This window comes from Rhyacophila brunnea, unplaced genomic scaffold (genome assembly GCF_057557595.1).
Source record: "Rhyacophila brunnea isolate RB1 unplaced genomic scaffold, BYU_Rbru_1.0 scaffold_11, whole genome shotgun sequence".
NCBI classification, from domain to species: Eukaryota; Metazoa; Arthropoda; class Insecta; order Trichoptera; family Rhyacophilidae; genus Rhyacophila; species Rhyacophila brunnea.
Window position 1 is genome coordinate 16,324,554 of NW_028232763.1, and position 15,867 is coordinate 16,340,420.

General features: G+C 29.2%; 1 protein-coding gene across 1 annotated transcript in view; it reads left to right on the top strand.

The window, feature by feature from the left end:
* The window catches only part of LOC147078420 (uncharacterized), a 255,360-nt gene that overhangs the window by 237,266 nt on the left and 2,227 nt on the right, over positions 1 to 15,867 (top strand). Inside the window, exon 6 of the mRNA XM_085957041.1 lies at positions 6,110 to 6,193. Coding sequence (XP_085813167.1) covers positions 6,110 to 6,193 — 84 coding nt within the window. The remainder of the gene's footprint in view (positions 1 to 6,109; positions 6,194 to 15,867) is intronic.

Sequence of the window (15,867 nt, forward strand, 5' to 3'; positions counted from 1 at the left end):
TAGATATGTGTGACGTTGTCTTATCAACTAATGTGCAGTATGTAGCTATTAATTAATATACATCAAATATGGCAAATAAATTTATTATGGCGATGGAGCCAAATTCTCTAATGAGAGTTTAAAAAATATCACTTTTGCATGCGAAAATGCTGTTCATGTTAAATTGAAACTCACGGCACTGAATTTTAAAGGAAATTCACAAAGGCCTGGAAGAGGATACCTACAGTATCTTTTTTTATACCAACTTACATTTTATAAACATCGTGTTCTTTGGGAATTGAGATACTCTACGCGTATAAGAAGACTGAAAAAGCATAACATTTCGTCATTATCATTATGATTTTTAGGTTAAAAATGACAAGTTAATATAGACATTACAATTACCCTACAATTTCCGTTTACTTTCGTAAATTAAGAAAATACTAGTGGTAAACTTTTTATTGTCTAACAGTTTTTTATAAATGAAACTCAAAATTAATCAACGTGGATGAACTAGATTTATTAAAAATATTTTAATATCGTCTGAAACTTTTAATTATTCCTGGAAAGGTAAAATTAAAGTATTTTATTACTATTAAGTGGTCTATGGCCTATACTACTCGTATCATACGCTATGTTATAATATCATAATTACTAGTAATACAATCAACGGTTTTGTCCATACAAATATAAATAATTTCTTAATAATTTAAACAATTTATCATATAGGAAACTAATCTTTATGAAATACTTCGAATAGTGCATTATATTTGAAATCTTAATAAGAAAAATCTATCGTTTATTTTTGTACGCAAATCAATAAAATGACAACAGAAAAATAATTTTATATTCATGATCAATAAAAAATATGTAAATCATAGTATTGCTTATTGTAATAATATGACCTTATCTTATCTTGCGGTCATGTGGTACCAGTATAATACCAACGTATATAGTTTACGTCTACCAATAATCTATGAGAACAATGGTAATAATTATTTAAAATATATCAAGGTTGATTAGCTTGCATGACAATATACAATAACTTTAATGATATATCTTTGTATTGTATTGGTCGTATATATATTTATAACATAACTACCTGCCTTTTTCTGAAGAATCAGTACTGAATAAGCTGAGATAAAATAAATCAAAAAAATATTTACACCACCCATACTCAAAAATTAATATTCTTATACATATTATGCATATAATATTTAATATTAAAATAACAAGAAGATTAAATTCTTGTGCAAATAAATGTGGACAAGATAATTTTTCTTTTCAAATGTGGTTTTATACAAAAAATACAATCAGTAAATAAATCAGAAGAATTAATATTTAATGTGGCGCTTGCAACACCATCTTAATGCGTGTTGGCATATTATATTTTACCAATGATTTGCAGTTTTTATGAGTTTTTGCATCTCGGCACCACACTTCAATCACTGACTCGATCTACTTGATTTTGGTTGTGCAATCCATATTTCCGTGTCTTGCAGATGGACCACAAATTCTCATTTGGATCGAGGTCTGATGAATTGCTAGGCCAATCCAAAATGGTTACACCATTGTCAGTGAAGATTTTTTTCACAATCTTGGACGCATGGCAAGGTGGCAGGTCTTAATTTTCCAAATTTATCCTTCAGAGTTCAGGGACCACTCGATCTTGCAAAACCATTATGCAATTATTACTGCTGTCAAGTAATGATGCAAACAAATAGTCAGTTTTTTACATATCGTATGAATTCATTAGTAATTTTAATGTAAGTATTTGTAACCGTAATTAGTTTTCTTTTAAATAAGGGTATAATGGCAATTGTGAATATGTATACAATAATTGAAATTTTCTAATTATATACGATTTCTATACATAAAATTAGAGACTGATCATTTTATTATTGTAGATTTTTCTTGCTGCTTCACAATACGGCGGTTTCATGTAACCCACCGCATGGTAAATCTACATTATTGTCCAAAATGTCAAATTCTTTTGTGTCTTTGAACGGTAAGGCGGACCTGCTTTAGGCGGTTGCCTTGCACCAGAGAAGCAGCTAACCTGCGTCGTCTACCGTCTTCAACTAATTTAAATAATGAATTTCAATTTCCATTCAGTATACTTGCAAGTAACGGTGCTTTGCCGAAAGCTTAAGCGGAGCTTTTTATAATGTGATTTTTTCGAGATGTCTGATATCTTTGTTGTCTCGAAGGTAATTAGTTAAAAATATTTACATAAAAATTTCAGTATTGCTGAAATAGAAACAATTTTATAATAATATCTTAACTAAAATCATTAATTATTTTTGAAATAGATAAAATATATTTTATTGAATGTTAAATATGGAAAAAAAGTGGACCGATATACAAAATGAAGAAATAAACTGATTTAATTTATATGTTTTATTATCTAACATTTTTTTTAAAATTAAATAGATAGACAACGTTTGAATCTAGATGCTCGCCCCTTTATCCAGCCGTTCTATGACTATTAATATCGAGTCAGTCATAGTGTACTAGAGACTAAATCAGTATCACATTCGAGTAAGCCGACGCGATGGATGAAAGTGCGTGTCTCTCTACTCACAGCCCATCTCACCACTCCACCGCTGCCATATAATATATTAATTTACCTGCTCGTTATAAATTATTCATTTTCAAATTGTTTTATGTTGTTGCTATATGCCTTAGGTATATTGCAGGCAAGCTGTATACGTTTCATCAATATTGGTCGACTAACTTTTAAGTTATAACCGTAATGTTTTGTTTCAAAAGGAACATTTTTTGAAATCACCCATAGACACATAAATTTATTATTAGTAAAGATAATGGAATGTTACTCGTATGTTGTCTATTTACCTAATGCTAGTAATTGGACTTAATAGATTATATTATGATGTATATGGAAAACTCTCATTTTTTTGAAATGCATATAATATTATTATATCCGTTTAACGAAAATATGTGCAACCTATGCATTCATTCATTAGGTAATATACCTAAAATGAATTAAAACATATTTAAAAAATATATATAAATAAAGCACCGTACCTAAAATAATGAGTTGGATTCCCACCTCTAGCCAAAAATATACTCGGTGTTTTAGTACGTTTTATCCCAAACAACGACCATTTTTCGTAAACAATAAAACTGTATAATGTTTATAAGTAGAAATGAAGTTTTTTTAAAAATATATTATGGTTAGGGCTCGATACGAGACAATATTACAGAGTTATGTACTTACACATAAATTAAGGATTATTGTTAATTTAAAAATATTGCTATTTAATACAAAATTAAATATATTATTACTTTTAATCGATTCCCGATGAGACAATGAGATTCAATTGAACATTGTGCAAACGCACGCAATATCTCTTATGAGAGCACGTAATGTAAACCGATGTTTCCTCACATTGTTCGTGTCCACTTTGCATTTGAGCATTAGAAAAACAAATCGGATTTTCAATACATGAGGATTTCCTCGCCGGCCACGACTGTTTCATTGTTTTCACGGGGCGTGACGCTGAATGCCACATAAAAATATGAAGCGGCGGGCTAAATAAACAGACGTCGGGTGTCGTATGTTGCACGCTACCTATGAAAACCATCCACTAGGGAGGTTGACTCAGGGCTGCCTTAGGGAATATCACTGAGGATTTATTCATATATATACGTTCTTCAAAAACTTGTGTTCAAACATTTACCAAAATTGAATATCTGACTTTTAATGCAATGCTTTGAAGTGGGGCTACCAGCTCTCCCTACTTAATATTATAACATGTTTTATTTTTTTATTTTCAAATTCATAGCATTAACAATAACTCATCACCAGCTTGAATATATCCACTGCCGTTTGAAGGCCTCTTTAAGCTAATTCCACTCCTCTCATTCCTGTACGTTTCGTTGCCATGTAAGGTATACGTTTCAAAACTTTGCACTTTTTTGCACTTTTTACTACACTGATTCGACTCTCTACCCCTAATAACCTCGCATAAAATTAGATCAACTGATATTCACTTGTATGAATATGTATGTAGTAATAAGAAAATAAATAGATAATATATTATGTAAAAAAATATTTTTAGAATATATTAAATCATTGTCATCCTAGAGCCGGGAGTGCAAAGTTATGAATAAGCAAATCTACTTCTGTAGAACTTAACCATTCAATCGATCATAAAATTGACAATAACTATAGTAGGTACAATGTATTTATAGCATACGCAATGCATACTATTAGTACAGCGGGACAATAGCTTCATTTAGTTATGTTCGGCGTTTCCCGCTGGAAAAAATGACGCCCCCTAATGCATTTCAAGCGCTTCTTCCCGCCTTAGACTAGATTATATTTAATAATTATAAATTAATGGTTCTATTTTTTTTTGCTCGATCAGTAGCGAGTGAACTGTAAGGTTTTACCAGCTCGTGTAGGATGGCAATACGAGACATATTGATTTTATAAATTCTCAAAAGGGCAGTAGGTACTTAATTATGTCAGGTCTCAATTTTTGTCGTAAATGAGTTATCAAAACCGTTCGATAGCATTTTTTCTATTCTATCTTTTGGTAAGCATACGTAAGACGTTAGAAAATTTCATGTTTTTCAAAATTGATTCCAAATACTGTAAAAGTATAATAATATTACATCTTATTTCAAGTTGGGCATACATTGACTTTTAATAAATAAACTAAAAGAACATGTAATAATGTTTTTCGACTATTGTAGTTTTTATAGGTAATAAAATTAATTTGTTTGTATTAGTATGCAATATTGTATCTAATACGAAAAGTTCTCATTCGACATTGTATTTTTTACATACTTACATAGTTTTAACAGAACCCATATATTATGAAATGTTGAATATTATAACTATGCTAGGTGCCCCTGATTCTAGTGCTTGCTTTCACAATCCTGGTTAGCTAGGCATAATAGATTTATGAAATTTATATGCTGGGCATCTGTGATCACGATTTGCTGATTCTTTAAATACACCGCAGCATCGATTGTGTCCCGCTAATCCTACCAACGTTGTTTTCTATTATTTAAAATCAGAGTATTAAAATAAAAGGAAGCGAATCCATTTTGGCTATATTGTTAGTGCCACCCAACTGATTTGAAATGGTATTATCATAAGCATGCACATATTATTTACATGATGTATATTAATACAATCATACATTTTATATATTGGGTGTAGGTATCTTGTAAGAATTATTGTAAACTAGTTATCCATTATTTTGTAAGAAAAACAACATGGAGATAATTCAACATATTAATTACTAATATTAAAATGTATCCATTCATAACTCTACCTAAATACCAATGTTTAATAATTTTACATTTCAAATTATTATTCTAGTATTTATAAAAGTAAATAAAAAATAAATAATAATAAAAAATAAAAATAGGTAAATTATTATTAAATTATCAGTAAATTATCAGCCAAATATCTATTTTAAAGCAATATACCTAAACTATATATTTTTATGTGTACCCAAATGGCATTAAAACTCTTTCACCATCATGTTAAAACCATAAATTATAATGCATTATGTGGGTACCCTCCTATTATTACGATTTTTTTAGTTTTATCAGATTAAATATACGTAGAATGAAGTCAGATTTTTGTGGTCAACTCATTTAAGTATTGGTATCGTTACTTTCAATAATTTACATTAGGTCAATCAATTGAAATCTTTCACTGGATCAAAACTATATATTACAAAACACAGCATATATTTTTTTGTACAGCTGCGAGATCGGACCCACAACCCATGGTTTTAGTGATAGCAGCGCAACCAACTCGGCTACCATAACATAATTAGAACAATTATGTAAATGTTTATTTAAATGTAGAGATAAGTTAAATTGATGGTTTTTCATAAAAATATACAAATAAGTCAGAAGTTTTTTTAACATAAGTATAGGTACTTACACTAAAGAAACAACATAATATACTTATTCGAATAATAATTTAACTAATCACTTTTGTATTGTATCAAGAAGATAAAAATGATTCAAATGGAATTAATAGTAGAAACTTTAATCAATTAGAACGAGTGGTTATTTAAGTCAATGATTTTAATATATTTTTATATTGTTATTAATTTGTATTTTTTCTTTATTTCAGGAGACAAACCACATGCGTGTGAACTTTGCAATAAAAAGTTTGCGCTTGCCTGTAACTTAAGAGCCCATATGAAAACTCATGAAGGTGTGTACAGTTTTTTAAACTTTATTTTCTATTCGATTGTAAATTGTGTGACAACGATAAATGGACTCCCCGCAATAGTTACGGTGCTAATTTGATAGGCTCAAATACGAGAAACTAAACAAAAAAACACAGAAAAACAGTTTTTACTCTAATTTTAAATGTATTTTACTAAACTGAAAAACGGAATGAAATAACCGTTATTGACAATAAAAGGTTTATGTACCATATTCTGAGAAACTTTGAAGCTTAAATTCTTATTCTGAGAAACAAAATTTATGTGCGACATTTTAATTGAAAATTTCAAATCGTATAACTTTGAATGACTTCCGATTAAATTTATCGCTTTTTGTCAATTTCCCGTATACTCATTAAACATACTTACAATTGAAGCTTAACTCAGCTGAAAGCATTTAAAATTTGTGATTGGGCAACCGTAGCTAACTAAAACATCTTCGCAAGCTTATTAGAAGCGAGGCAACAAAATATATGACTTCTAGCTTATTTTTCATCAGCTCTAACATTTAATGCAAAATAACTTGACTTCTTAAAAATAAATTTGATAAACTTTAAAAGTATTATAAAAATCGACGGAGTCAAGACTGAGTAATCGAATTGCATTACATTACATCATCACATTTGATCCCAAGAAGATTATGTCATGGGCTTCCACAAAGTAGAGGTTCTATTAACAGAATTTTGTTTTTACGATGTAAAAGTTCCAATTTGTTTGATGTATATGCCATTTTGTCTGCCAAAAATATAAAACCGCTCTTTCATTTCAGAGTTTAAAATACCTACAGAGTCTCTAGAGGTTCTTTTTTGACTAATTTTCATATTTTTATGATTCGTGACTATGAAAATAGGTTTTTATTATCATATTTTACTAAACGGACATTTAAAAATGAAACATCAAAAACACTTAGTTGTCACTATGGTCGATTTCAAGTTTATGATAATATTATTATATATAAAGTATTTTGTAACTTTTCAACCATTTTAACACAATAGGTAAATAGGTAGGTCAATTTTATTACATTGATACTGCAGCAGAATGGTTGAAGTATTCAGTATATAATAAATCAGACATACTTGCTTTGAGTACTTACTAGAATAGTGATGTTTTACAATAAATTTGCCATTGACATGGTCACTATAAAATAAAACGTTTGTTCGGAGTTATGACTTCGAGTGTGGCATAAAATCAATTTATCTTCAATATGTTTTCATAAAATACAAAATAAATCAAGTATGTATGAAAAATTTACCATAAGTACATAAATTATTTGATGGATTTTATAGCCTGAAAGTAAATTTAAAATAGACAGAAAGATAGGTTTTTGATTGGTTTTAAATATTTATTGTAGTCGTTTCTTTCCGGTAGATTCCTACCTTATCTATTTAGTCCTATTCACCTCTTACGTACCTACGGCGGTCAAGTGAAATAAACGATCATTGATCACAATCGCTTTATATTGGGTCCGTTTCAATTACACGGTGAAATTATGAGAGGCACGCTTTTAAAGATCCGCGGTAAACTTTAAAACGAACAATTTCCCAAATACTTGATACAGAAATTGAAATATTTTTTATCACAACACAAATTTGTTATAATTGCGTATGACTTTCTGTAAGTTGCGGCATACTTTTTATTCTATTTTTTTAGTTATAAAAAAGTAAAGAAATTTCTACCTAAATAGAGTCTTTATATTATATATTTTTTTATAATATTAGGACAATAAATACGAAGCCGTGGATCGCGGGTTCAATTGAATTTGACTGTGTGCAAAGACCCGAAGAGTCGCATCGCAACTATTTCTCAAAAATGTCTGTTAATACAACTCCCACACTGTGGAAGTTTATATGCTCCACTCAGGAGCAAACATGGTAATTTACTTTACTAAGTTAAAATGTAAGCTGATAATTAAAATACTAAGGCTAATAATATTTTGTATTTTCCCTCGGTGTACGACTTTATTGACCGAACGTTTCTAAAGTCGTGGTTGCTGGTTTGAATCCGACAGCTAGAATTTTTTTTTTTATCAACATGTATTAGATTCAGAGAAAATACTAAATCAAATTTGTGGACTATTCCACTTAGGTATGAAACTGGTAATTTACTTATCAGTAGCATGCAGTCTATAGATTCGGTGAATGTGATGCATCCCCCAATCATCCAAAGATATTTATATATTTAATCGTTAATAGTTTCTTCTTATACTACGAGTACTAACTGATTTTTATAAATAAAACGACTTATTTTGAAGAGCATCACTTGTCTTAGGAGTCACCGTACGTCACTGATACATTAAATACAATTTGCTTGACATTCAGAGATGAAATATTTAAAAATATTACAAATTATATTGGATAATGAATACAAAGTACATTTTACAACAATTATTATTAACAATGTAGGCGTTTTAAACGGATAAATTATGCATCTTTATTGAATAATCCAGTAGTTTATTTTAATTGGTTTTACTAAGTAATTTAATCAAAGCATTTTGATATGTTTCTTATTCTAATTGCCTGAATCTAATTGTATTTGTTGCATATTAATATTAAATTGATCTTTTATTCATGATATGAGTTCATTTTAATACAGTAAAAACACATTGAGGTTTTTCGATAGCATAATAATCAAAGCGTGTATACTGTATGTGAACCAATATATAGTAGGCACTACCGATTTATTAACAGCGAATATAATACATAATAACCACGCATAAAATGTAATAAGTACAATAAATTTTAATTTGGTATCGTTAACTAAATATGACCAAACAAGACGTGTGTCTAATTAAATATTATAATAATAAAAATTCATAAAACCCTAAAAAAATAAATAAACATATTTCATCAACCTGATAATATTGACAAAATTAGATAATTAGTATACCTATATTGAAGAAAATTCAGTTGATCACAGTTTCAAAAATACTCTGATACCAAAATATATATTATATCCATTGGATTTTGGTAGTCTCGTGAAGAAGGTTTTACGAGAATAAGTTGTTGCCTATTTACTTAAACTAGACAGATTATCCAGAATCCAAAACCACATTTGACACACAAAAAGGCTTAAAAAGTGTTATGCCATTTGTCCATTATACGTAATTTTAAAAGATATATTAAAAATATTCATTTAAAAAAATGATGTTGCGAACTTAAAAGCTTCACAAAAATATACTAAATGGTAAGAAGTTTAGAAGGGCAAGAGTAACGTTTTAATCAAAAAACAACAATTTGACATAACTTTTATTTTAAACAATCAATATGCATCTTAGAATATTGAAATATATTACGTTTTTATTTTTTTTTTGTTAAAAAAATTTAAAAAGTGCATTATTTTGGAATTCCGTTTTTATAAATGCATCGAATTGTATGAATTATTTTACCATTACAGTTTGATAGGTTCTTTAGATGGTCATATTTTAAAAAAAGTCATACTTTTAACATTTTTTTATTTAAAAAAAATATTTTTACGCACATTATAATATTTAGTTTTTATTAAATTATATTTATTTTCAATAAAATTTATCAATCAAATGTATTAACTTGCAACCTTTTAAGATTTCATGAACAGTGGTGAATAACGCTCGATATAATTATTAATACATTTTATACTTTATAGATAATTTTCATATGAAATAGTAAAAATCGATATTTGTTATGTAAGGCAATATAATATTATACTCATATATATATATATATACTATCCAGTGTAATAATGAGATCTAACATTAAGAGCTTCCACGTGAATACAACAATGCCAAATAATATAACCAGAATGCTGTGGTAACAAATTAATGCGCAAGTAAATATTATGGTCATATTTGTACATCACGAAACCATAGCTTATATTTCACAAAAAGCTCAAGATACTTCATTACATTTTAAACATTACGTGTCGACACTCATATACAAAAGTACTTAAACAAACTTTCAATGATTGAAAGTGAGTAAGTGGAACAGCGGATAATTCACAGTACTATTACAAACCTAAGATGCAAATCAAAGTAAACTTAATATAAAACAAAATGATATAAATTATTTATTGTTTGAGAAAATAACAGGAAACATAAGTAGGTACTAGTAACTGAGTATCCATTCAGTTTTGTTGGATCAATAGATTTTATTCCATCGAATATTCATTAATAGTGCAATGGCCCGTTGTGCGCCCTGGCCTCCTCAAGTTGTATATCCATAGGATACCGATAAAAAATCGATATTGTAAAGTAGCACACGCATGCGTGCAAGATAAAAACATCATGACATGGGATGTTAGGCACGGGACGATAACAGCATTACTCATACTGTTCGTATTATTTGATCCCATTGTAGAGAAACCGCGTTTTATCCTCTGCTCGGTAGGTGATATTATCATTACCTGGTTATAATGATAGACGCGTTCCACACAATTGGTACTGCTGGATTTTTATTTCACCTGTGACTCGCGTTCACGGAATGTAGGATCACTTGCGAGTAATAATACATATTCTATTAAATTGACATGTTTGCCTAAATATTAGTAATGCAATCTCAAAACTTTTAGAAACAGGACTTTAAATTAAATATGAAAGATATCTGGAGCTTTTATAAAAGTTTTAAAAAGCTCCGGAAAAGCTTGAAAAAAATTGTTTATGTATTTGAAATTACACATTATATACCTACCTTGTTTGCTTTAATGATCATAATAAATTATTGATAAAAACATAAAAAAGTAAGTTGGTACTTACTCACCTACTTAAAATACGTATTTAAATAAAAAATACAATTACCTTTATAATAATAATTAGAATTAGGATTTAATACACTGATGAAAAAAATAGTTCTTATTATTTTCACTTAATAAAGGCAGATATATTTAGTTATGTACATTATAATTGTTCATTTAGGACGTTCATACCATTACATTTCTATTTTAGTAGAACTGACAGGTAATCACACAAGATAAATACAAATATAAAGACAATATTTGCCTCAGAAGAGAGAAGAAAAAAAAACATAAGTAATAGATAAAATTAAAAAAAAACAAATAAAACAGTGGTAGGTAACGTGTCAGCTTTTAAAGTCATTAGTCTCAAGTTCGAATCCCGGGTTTCGCGAATTCACATATTGATTTTGAATATGTGTATTTTAACCCAAAGTATGGACCTTATGTGTCGAGTCATCAATTGAAGCGCCTAGTTTCAAAAGCCCCTAAAATAGTTTTTGAAAACTTTTGAGTTAGATATGTATTTAAATGAATATCTTTGTTACCTATATGATGGCCAAAGATTGACCTTTAAAAAACGTCAAAAACCGTCAATACATAATATGATCAAAAATTAGGGTAAATTTCAAAACGTGCTAAAATCGTTGGGTGTGCTTTTCATATACCCCTAAAATGGAAAGCCAAAATACTCCTTAGAATGTAACAAATTAAAAAATAGATACATAAAGTTCACAGATTTAATAAATATGATTTTATCTATTTTTTTTCAAAACGACCTAAAATAGTTTTTCTCATTTTTCTCAGAACTACCTAAAATCGTTTGAGGGGCTTTTGAAACTAGGCGTTTCAATTGTCCGTAAAAACAAAAATCTGTTTATATGTACAACATCTACTTCGTAAAGGTCCATGTTCTCCATTGTGATTTACGAGTAATTTATTAATATTACATAATATATTAAAGATATTCATGAATGGTAAATTTAATGAATTCATTTTATGGGATTTGACATTATGCTTATAAATATGAGATACAATTAGTGTAGGTATTTATTATTTGACTTTTTTTATTTACCTGTTGCCCTGGCGGATTTTTTTTACGTAACGTAATTTTTTTCTTTCAAATGTGTATGTATACTTTGTAAGTAAAACTTAAAACAATTGGTAAGACTCTCGCTTAAAGACGTGTATAAAATAAATGTTTTCATTAATTTATATGAAGAGTGGAGACTATATTATTTTTGGAGCTGTGTTACGAGTCCATCAGTCTTCCGTTTTGACTTGAAGAAACGATATCAACAATAGAATACCGACACAGCGGGCATTGCCTGCCTCTCTATAATGGCTTCAACACACAAGAACATTGAAGAGATTTGATATATCGCTGGGAGCTATATCGAAGACGGCGGCTTTATAACATAACTATTTTTGACCCGAAGTCTACTAGGCGACATCAAATAACAGCACGGAACCCTTTTTTTTAACAACGGACCTGTCTACCACATTAATTTAAAGCGACGATATTTTCGGAGAAAAAAAATATTGTATTTTTTTGTTTTACATCGAATCAATTGAACATTCTCTTTTAATTTGTCCTCGTTACACTAGTAATTGATTTTAACAAGTACACATTTTTCTATCGGAAGTATTTTAATTTGTTAAGCCAATTGGTTTGGAGATATTTTTTAATACAGTACCTACACGGTTGCCTAGTTCTAATTTGATTATTTATGCTCGTCATTTACGTTTTAAAATGTCAAAAACGAATAGTTTACTTTCGCCAAACTTTTTAGTTAGTATGGACTTGTTATAACGTCGCTGTAGGATTGGTTTCTCGAATAGACCAAATGTTCAGGAGATGAAAAACAATATCATAATCCTATATTTAAATACATGGAGATATTTAAATAATTATTTTTACAGTATACGAATGATGTATTCATTACCATTACAAAGTGATTTAAAGAAAAGGATGGTTCTAGTCCGTTTAGATACAAAAAAATTTTCTGCATTAAAAGGTCGATTTTGACAAAAACGGATATTCGAGAAACCAATCCTATAGTGACAATAATATTAAATGTACATTTTTGTACACTAGATAATTTATCAGCATAGTTATATTCCAAGCCTTGTTAGCTTTCCGGTTTGATGGCCCTTGTAGTCCAGGCGGAATACGCTCCGGGTCTAGGTGTTAGTGATTTTTTCACTTTTATTACTAACTACATTAATTATTGTTTCACTGCACTTTTATCTATAGACCTCGTGGCTTAATGCAGTGTTAAAAACAATGTAAATATAAATATAAATAAATAAATACTAAGCGCAGAATTTAAATTTCGCGTCTGGTAAATTAGGATATTTTTTTAATGTCTGGATCAAAAGGATGAATCTACTAAATTTTTCAAATGACTGACAGTCGTTTTCCTAGAAAAAAATGTTTTAAATGTTTTAGAAAACCATAGTAGATTGTATAACCAATTAAATATATTATGTGGGTATCGTCATCTTATATCGCGCGTAAATCATTATCAAAAATATATATTGTTTTCGTCTCTTGTCAGTAGGCATTACAATATTTTAATTGATAATCTTAAGTGTTTGCAAAATAAAATTTAACTCCTACGTTTAAAGTGTTTCAACCAACCCCGATATATTTGGATTTGATCTTAAGCTCTCTCTAGAACTGGGGTGTCGATATTTATATTAATTTATTTTAGTAAAAAGTTTCTGTGAAGTCTCGGTCATCTTCCAACTCTCATATGCTTACGGAATAAGAAGTTAACTAACATGTTTAGTCTAATATCGATGTTTATTTTATCACAAAAACGTAATTGAAAAGTATCATAATATTTCATCTTGTCAGAATAGAATGAGTCTATACATTTTGAATGCACTATTTTGATGAAAATTAAGGGTGATATCCAGTAGCATAGTGCTAAATAAAAAAAATCTTGACAAGCATCTTAAAATATCATATTTTTATAAGTTATTCATGTGGCCAGTGTATCAATGTAAAATGGTTGTCCATGATCAAATTGGGTAGAGTGCTTGGAGGAACAAAGACTATAATTTTTCCCATAATCACTTCGAAATTGTACTTTCTAAATTACACGCTCAGTTTATTGGGTATTAATATACGTACTTATACATATTATTTTCGATTTGTTTCACAAGATAAAACATATTTATTAATGTTTAAAATAATATTAATTAAAACTGTCTGAAAACGTGCTGGGACATGCTTTGACACACTACATCAATATTGATAACAATTTGTTGCATAATATATGATATTATCACTAAATGATACAATACAAATTCAAATTATCAATACTATCAGCAATAAGTAAATTTTTTCATCCGATATTTTTCTCTTTTTTGAATTAGTAGTTAGAGATTAGTTTTAGTGCTAAAATCCTTAAAAATCTCTATGATAAATGAGGGGAATCCATAAAGTTATCTAAAAAAACGCAGCATCTAATTTTTTCTCACATTACCACTACATATCACAATTGGAATCATTCAGGAAATTCCGCTCTTTAAATAACAGTGAAAGGAGAAAAAGTAGTACGATACTTTCATTTGTCGTATAGTTCGAATGTAAGAAACGGTAGTATAAAATACCCAATCTAAGTCTGACGGTTTTGTTTCAAGCTGCCGTGACGTAGCACTCCTCGATGCAGTGTTATTATCACTATGAGCGGTGATCAGCGCTCGCCTGCCCACGGGGCCTGGGCGGGAGCGACAGGGCGGCAATTAACCCGTCGCTGGTCATCCGCCGTCAGCCGCAGTGGGCGAGCGAACGTCCGCCCATGTGGCGAGACACCGCAGAAACAAAAGCTCCCAGCGAAAAAATATTAGCGTACACATTCGGTACTGCCATATTTGCAAAGTATAAATAACTTTATATCGTAATTATAACGTGTACGTCTGTGGTCGTAATGGATTTTTGACTGGCAAATGCTACTTATGGTGTGTTTTATACTTTATATGAAACAAATACGATATATCTACAAATAAGATTGATGAAAAAATTACTTGATTTTGGAAAACATATGCGAGGTATTCATAAACAATCACTTATTAATTATATTAGATCAATCTGGGTTTCAACTATCAGAATATTAAGATTTTATGCATACGGTATATTTATGTGCAACTAATAAAAAATCACTAAAAAATATTTTTTTTCTTATATATTAATTCAATATTCATCAAATACCCACTTTAATAAATATATAATTTAATACATAAAGACATGTATGTATATCAGACGAAATGCAAAGTCCACGATACTTAAGCTGCGATACGAAACTATACATTATATGGTAGTGCTAGTTATTGCTCATACTTCAAATGCAATATACTAAATTGTTTGCAAAAAATGATGATTTCATCATATCGAAATAAACATTAATAATTTGAACGAAATATGCAATTGAATATCTTCATTTATTACAAACAGGTTATCGCATTGCATTAAAATATAATAAACAATTAGCACTACCATCGTAATTTGCAATTCAGTGCGACGGCCTGAATATTCCGACTTCTTGACTTATGCGCTACAATTATTATTATCTACTAGTTAATATATTATATTTTTCTATTCTAAATCGATATCCTTTCTTAGAGTCTCTGTCTGAAAAGAAAATCCAGAATTAATTATTATTTTTAGTTGCGTTTTTACATAGGTACAAATCAACTTTGCTTTGCCCAACGAATATCTAGTTTGTTTATAATTAATCAATTTAGAAATAAACTAAGTAAAAAAAAGCGTAAATTGTCATTTTCTACTAAGCGGTGTATATGGGGCTCGATAGGGTGAAGATTACATCAAGATAACATATTATTTAAAACGTATGGTTGTTAGAAATTTGTCTAACTCGTTACGTATTTGCTATGGATTGAACGACAGTTTTGTATTATTTTTTGTAAGTGAGGTATAATAATTTTTAAT